We start from the raw sequence: 6432 nt of genomic DNA on the forward strand, positions 1-6432 counted from the left end.
CAGACATGTGCCTGAGTGTTCTAGAAGCTGCCTAGCAAAGTAGGGAAGGAAAGGCTGGGAGGCAGGTGGTAGGAAACAGAAAGCCGAAGGGGTTCCTTGTCACCTCCTCAAGGGGGCGTCTGGCATGTCCTCACCGGAGCCTCCCTCCTCCTCGCAGGACCAGATAAAAACCATCCTAGGAAAGATGCCTGGGCCTGGGCCCTCCTAGAAACAGTCCCTACCTGGACCGGGGAGGGCCGGGGGCGGGGCGGGGGGTGGGGCCGCGCTTGGGACCCCCAACCTCTAGCAGTACTTCTCCCCCACCCCTCCATCCTCACTCTGAGATGTCCTTCCGAAGAGTCATCCCTCCCAACCCCAACTTCCTGGAGACTGGAGGTAACCGGGCTTCTGTCCCTGCAGAGCGCCCCCGCCACGTCCAGATGCCCGAGTAGAGAGTGTACTTCCGGTCCCCTCCTCCCAAGCTAGGAGGAGCGATGGAGAAGTGGGCGGGCAGGTGAGAGGTGGGCTGCTCAGGAGGGACGGCTCTGTCCCTGGAAGGGAAGGGAGGCCACTGGGAGGGGCGCGGGGAAGTGATGAGGAGCTTCTGCTTTCGGGGAAGTTGGCATCAGGGTGTGGGGAGCCTGCTGGGGGTGAGGGGTGGTGTCGCAACACCACCTCTGGCTCCCGGCCCACGTCCCTGTGCTGCCTTTGGTTTGTAGGCCCCGGTTGTGTCTGATGCTGCTTCTGTCCTTCCCTCAGCTCTGCCTGGACCAGGAGGTGAGCCGGGGACCGAGGCCCTGATCCCCTGACCGCCATCCAGGCCTCCGTTTCCCACAGCCTCTGATGGGCCATGGCCGCCCCCTGCTCCCCCTTCTCCCCAGCTCCCCAACTCCTTGCCAAATAACATCAAGTCCCACCTCGGCCACTGAATGCGACCTTGGGCTGAGCCTCGAGCACCGGACTAGAGCCTCCATACCTCCCTCTAAATCGTTCTAATTTTGTCTGAACTTTCTGTCTACATAGGTGTTGTCTGGACACGCTCTTCAGACGCCCCCTGAGGAGGGCCAGGGCCCTGAGGGCATCTGGGGTCCTTGGGCCCAGTGGGCCTCTTGCTCCCAGCCCTGTGGGGTGGGGGTGCAGCGCAGGAGCCGCGCATGTCAGCTCCCTACAGCTTCACTCCACCAGGGCCGACCCCTCCCACCCCGGCCCCCAAGACATCCAGAAACCCTGCTGCCCCGGGGTCAGGGCCCCAGACCTCAGACTTCCCGAGAAGCCCTCCCCCTGTACAGGCCACAGCCTCGAGGCAGGGGCGGCGCGCTTCGAGGTCCTGCTTCCCCATTAGGGGGAGAGGAGGCCCAGGAGATTCAAGGAGCCAGGAGGTAAGGGGTGGGGCTTTGAGGGAAGGGGCGGGCCTTGGGCAAGGGGTGGGACTTGGGAGAAAGGACGCGGGAGAAAGGGACCTATGGCTTAGGGGGCCTTATTCCCGGTGCTGGAAAGTAGACTGGCGAGGCACGGTCAGAGGCCGCCAGTGCTGTGACCCCCATGTCTGCGACCCCTTCTCAGGTCCCGGGTTCGAGACCCTATCAAGCCCGGAATGTTTGGTTACGGGAGAGCGCCCTTTGCTTTGCCACTTCATCGGAACCGCAGGCACCCCCCGAGACCGCCTGGATCTGGGCTATCCCAGGCCTCAGAGCTTCCACCCCTGGTTCCAGAAGCAGAGCCATCCTCTGCTAATGACGCGCCTCTAACTCAGTTGCCTCCCACGGAACCACCTGCCCACGCCCTGTCCCCCTCAGCAGAACCCCCAAGCCCCGAAGCTGCTCAGACAGAGGTGCCCTCCAGAGCCAGACCTGTCCCCACACGGCCCCTCCCCAGAGCCCAGGCCTCTGGCACAGAGCCTCTCTTGCCCACCCGCTCCCCACGAGAAAGTGGCTCCTTCCACGTGTCCCCTCAGCCAAGAACGCCAAGTTTCCAGGGTCGGTCCAGTCCCCGGGTGGCAGAGAGACACCTTAAACCCTTCCTTTCTGTCCCTCGGGGCCGAGGCCAGCAGAGCCTGGAGCCCTGGAGACCTGAGGGCAATCGCCACAGGTCCCTCTCAGAGTCTGCCCCTCACTACCCGGATGGATGGCTGCCTCTGCTGAGGGCTGGTCCCCAGTCCAGCTCCCAGTGGAGCCTCTTTGCTCCCAGTAGCCCTGTCCCAAGATGTTCCGGGGAGAGTGAGCAGCTGAGAGCCTGCAGCCAAGCGGTGAGTTCTTCCTTGGGCTCCCTCCCCTTCCATTCCTGTTCCCCCGAACCCGAGTCTGGATCCTCAGCTTGTCAGGTCTGGACCAAGGGACAGGGGCCTTGCAGCTCTTCCGTAGACCTGACTTCCTCCTTACTCCCCAAATCTAGCCCTGACCCACACCCCCATTTTCCTCCCCAGCTTTGACCCCTCTGTATCCCCCACCTCAGCCCTGCCCCCCTGAGCAGCCAGACCCCCGGGCCCTGCAGTGTTCAGCCTTTGACTCCCAGGAGTTCATGGGCCAGCTGTACCAGTGGGAGCCCTTCACAGAAGGTGAGGTTTCTAGCCCCCCGCCTGGACGGGGGCCTGCAGATCGGGGGATGCCGGGCGGGGAGACACCCAACCCCCTACGTTTCTCCTCTGTCGGCCCTTGTATTTCTCCTCTGTGTCAATGTCCTTTCTCATTTCCCAGGGCCGGGGTGAAGAGACAGCACAGGCTCAGGGGAGGGGGTTCAGACGGGGTCAGAAGTAGTGGATGGTCGGCAGAGAGGTTGGGCTGGGGGAGGATGTGCCCCGAGGTGCCCGCTGGCCGGCTTCCTCTGGGAAGAAGTCCATCCCAGGAGGTGGAGGAGACGTGGCCGGAGAGGGACACTGTCCAGTGGTGTCAGCGGGGGGCCGGGGTGCACCATGATCCTGGGTGGTGTCATGTCACTGGCTCCCCAGTCACCATCCACTTGACTTTAGGCCTGTGTCGACTTGATACCAGGAAAACCTCTCATGAGCTCTGAACTCAAAAATCAAAAATTTCAAGTATCTCTCCTCTGCTTTCAGTGACCTCAACTGACCTGACCCAACTTCTGTGTGACCCTCAAACCAGCTTTTCAGAGTACAGACTTGTCATGTTCCCTTCATCCAGTGACTTAGGCAACCTCCAGATGCCCCATAGCTAATAAGAGCCACGCTTCTGTCAGGGTCCCGGGGCCTGCCCCGCCTCGCCTCCCAGCAGGCCCCCCAGCTAACCACCGCCCTACCCTGCCCCGTAGTCCAGGGCTTCCAGCGCTGTGAACTGAACTGTCGTCCCCGTGGCTTCCGCTTCTATGTCCGTCACACCGAAAAGGTCCAGGACGGGACCCTGTGTCAGCCGGGAGCCCTAGACATCTGTGTGGCTGGACGCTGTCTGGTAAGGGAGGGTGGGGTGTGTGTGTGTGCGCGCGTGTGCGCGTGCGCGCGCGCACACACACACACACACACGCGCGCACACACACACACACAGAGTCGCCTCATTCGTCATTACAACAACAAACACCAGACTGAGCTCACAAAGGGGAAAGTTCTCACCTGCCAAGCGGGCTGAGCAGAGCAGAGAGGTGGACCTCTCCTTCCTCTCCCGAGGCCCCTGGCGACGAGGGGGTGGACGGTGGGGCTGAGGGACAAACACAGCCCCACTTGTGCGAAAGTCGAGACCCGCGGTGAGCGGAGGGTCCTGAGAGGACCGGGGGTGGGGTGGGGTGAGGTGGCATCTGGCTTCAAGCAGCCCCCGCCTCACCCACTGCCCCCAGAGCCCCGGCTGCGATGGGATCCTCGGCTCTGGCCGGCGTCCAGACGGCTGTGGCGTCTGTGGGGGCGATGATTCCACCTGTCGCCTCATCTCGGGGAACCTTACTGACCGCGGGGGCCCTCTTGGCTACCAGAAGATCCTACGGATCCCAGCGGGGGCCTCCCGGCTCCAGGTCGCCCAGTTCCGGCCCAGCTCCAACTACCTGGGTGAGCCCCTCGGGCTCCCCGAGTCCTGCGTCCCCACTGCGTTCCTGGTCTCTTGGGTCTGCCCTCCACACCCCGGTGCAGCACAGCAGACAAGCCCGAGGGAGGGAGGGAGGGTGGGAGGCAGCCAAGAGGGCGTGGGGGGTCTGGGGCGAGGACAGAGGACTCACCTGCTTGTCCTGGTCTCTAGCTGTCCGAGGCCCTGGCGGCCGGTCCATCATCAATGGGAACTGGGCCGTGGATCCCCCAGGGTCCTACGCGGCCGGCGGGACCGTCTTCCAGTACAACCGGCCTCCCCGAGAGGAGGGCGCGGGGGAGAGCCTGTCGGCCGAGGGCCCCACGACACAGCCTGTGGATGTCTATGTGAGCCTGGGCCGGAGCAGCGGGCCTGCCGGGCGGGGGCTCCCTCCGAGGGCACAGGTGGGGAAGGCCCCCTGCCACCCCACACCCTCTTTGTCTCCCCAGATGATCTTTCAGGAGGAAAACCCAGGGGTTTTTTATCAGTATGTCATCTCCTCAGCTCCTCCAAACCTTGAAACCCCCACCCCAGAGCCGCGTGTCCCGCAGCTGCAGCCTGGTGAGACGCTGGTCTCCAGACCTGGGGGCAGAGGAGGGGGTGGGAGGGACACTCCGAGGCGGTGGGGAACATCGATTTGCCGACTCCGCTCACCCTGCACAGAGATTTTGGGGGTAGAGCCCGCACCTGCGCCGGCGCCCCGCCCCGCCCGGACCCCTGGCACCCTCCAGCGTCAGGTGCGGATCCCCCAGGTGCCCGCCCCGCCCCACCCCAGGACACCCCTGGGGTCTCCACCCGGATTCTGGAAACGAGTGGGACACTCCGAGTGCTCTGCGTCCTGCGGGAAGGGTGAGACTCCACCACCGGCCCGCGTCCCCTGCTCGGCGCCCCCGATCCCGCGCTTGGTGGCGGGTCCACACCTGGGCTCTGCGCTGGGCCCCAACGCACCCCCAGCTCCCCTCTCACCCTCGCCAGGTGTCTGGCGCCCCGTCTATCTCTGCGTTTCTCGCGAGTCGGGAGAGGAACTGGATGAACGCAGTTGTGCCGTGGGCACCAGGCCCCCAGGCTCCCCGGAACCCTGCCACGGTCCCCCGTGCCCCCCAACGTGAGTATGACCCACAGGGACGGCTAGGGTCCTAGGAGCACAACAGTCGCTCTGGGCACGCACATCTGCACTGCCCAGAGGGTCCCACGCGGACGCTGACCCCCGACTGCAGAGGGACAGTGCGCGATCAGAAAGGCTGACGTCCGCAGACGCAGACAGAGGAAGACCCAGACCCCAGTGCCGAACGAGCCCACTGTCCTCTGAGGGGGTCCCGCCCCAGCGTGGCCGTCTCTGCCCATGGCAGCCCCACGCACCTCTGCCTTTGCCATCCACCTCTCCGTCTGTCTCTTCCCCGCTCTGCACGCGCCCACAGCTGGGAGGCGGGCGACTGGACGTCCTGCAGCCGCTCCTGTGGCCCGGGCACCCAGCACCGCCAGCTGCGCTGCCGGCAGGAGTTCGGGGCGGGTGGCTCCTCAGTGCCTCTGGAGCGCTGTGGACACCTCCCCCGGCCCAACATCACCCAGCCCTGCCAGCTGCGCCTCTGTGGCCATTGGGAGGTTCGTTCAGCCTGGAGCCAGGTGAGTGGGACCCGACAGACCGGCTCAGGGAGGGTGGAGGGCCTGGTGGGGACAGGGAGCTGGAGAGGTGGCTTTCCAACCCTTTTTAATCGGAAGAAACTTCTTGCAAGCAAAGTCCCATGTGGGACCTCAATCTCTAAGTCAGATGGGAGGGCAGACCAGAGCTGGGCCCAGGGTCCCGTGCTCACCCCGCAAAGCCGTGTAGCGGCTGAGCCAGGGGTCAGGGGCCCATGCTGGTTCTGAAGCCACCGCCGGTCGGCTGCCGGGCAAGCCGGGGCCCAGCTCGGCCCAGCTCGGCCCAGCTCGGCCCGCCTCGCCCCCTCAGTGCTCGGTGCGGTGCGGCCGCGGCCAGCGGAGCCGGCAGGTCCGCTGCGTGGGAAGCAACGGGGATGAAGTGAGCGAGCGGGAGTGCGCGACGGGCCCCCCGCGGCCCCCCAGCAGAGAGGCCTGTGACATGGGGCCCTGCACCACGGCCTGGTTCCACAGCGACTGGAGCGCCAAGGTGGGCCCCACGCCCAGGCCGCCCGCCCCGAGCCCTCCCGAAACAGCTCGGCAAACGTTTCCCGAGCGAGCGCCGACCGTGAGCTGGCCACGGCCGGGCCGAGCCCGGGGACGGGCACAGAACCTCCCGGCAGGGTCCGGCCCGCACGGGGTCCCCTCCGCGGGCTGCCCCCTGGGGCGTCCCCTCGCCCCCAGTCCTGATCCCGCGGCTCGGTCTGCGGCCCCCACCCTCCAGCCCCGGCTGCTGGTCCCCCGGGGCCTCCCTTCACTCGGCCCCTCCGCTTTGCGCTTTGCTTCTCGCAGTGTTCGGCCGAGTGTGGGACAGGAATCC

General features: G+C 65.7%; 1 protein-coding gene across 1 annotated transcript in view; it reads left to right on the forward strand.

The window, feature by feature from the left end:
* Window positions 1-6: 6 nt before the first annotated feature.
* Window positions 7-6432, forward strand: part of ADAMTSL4 (ADAMTS like 4) — an 8344-nt gene continuing 1918 nt past the window's right edge. Inside the window, exons 1-14 of the mRNA XM_023521829.1 lie at window positions 7-493; window positions 699-756; window positions 1003-1358; window positions 1543-2224; window positions 2431-2533; window positions 3244-3380; window positions 3760-3964; window positions 4152-4324; window positions 4427-4538; window positions 4641-4826; window positions 4953-5082; window positions 5396-5600; window positions 5926-6102; window positions 6405-6431. Of these exons, the coding sequence (XP_023377597.1) occupies window positions 474-493; window positions 699-756; window positions 1003-1358; window positions 1543-2224; window positions 2431-2533; window positions 3244-3380; window positions 3760-3964; window positions 4152-4324; window positions 4427-4538; window positions 4641-4826; window positions 4953-5082; window positions 5396-5600; window positions 5926-6102; window positions 6405-6431 (2571 nt within the window). The 5' untranslated portion in view covers window positions 7-473. The remainder of the gene's footprint in view (window positions 494-698; window positions 757-1002; window positions 1359-1542; window positions 2225-2430; window positions 2534-3243; window positions 3381-3759; window positions 3965-4151; window positions 4325-4426; window positions 4539-4640; window positions 4827-4952; window positions 5083-5395; window positions 5601-5925; window positions 6103-6404; window position 6432) is intronic.

This window comes from Pteropus vampyrus, unplaced genomic scaffold (assembly GCF_000151845.1).
Source record: "Pteropus vampyrus isolate Shadow unplaced genomic scaffold, Pvam_2.0 Scaffold319, whole genome shotgun sequence".
Taxonomy (NCBI): Eukaryota; Metazoa; Chordata; class Mammalia; order Chiroptera; family Pteropodidae; genus Pteropus; species Pteropus vampyrus.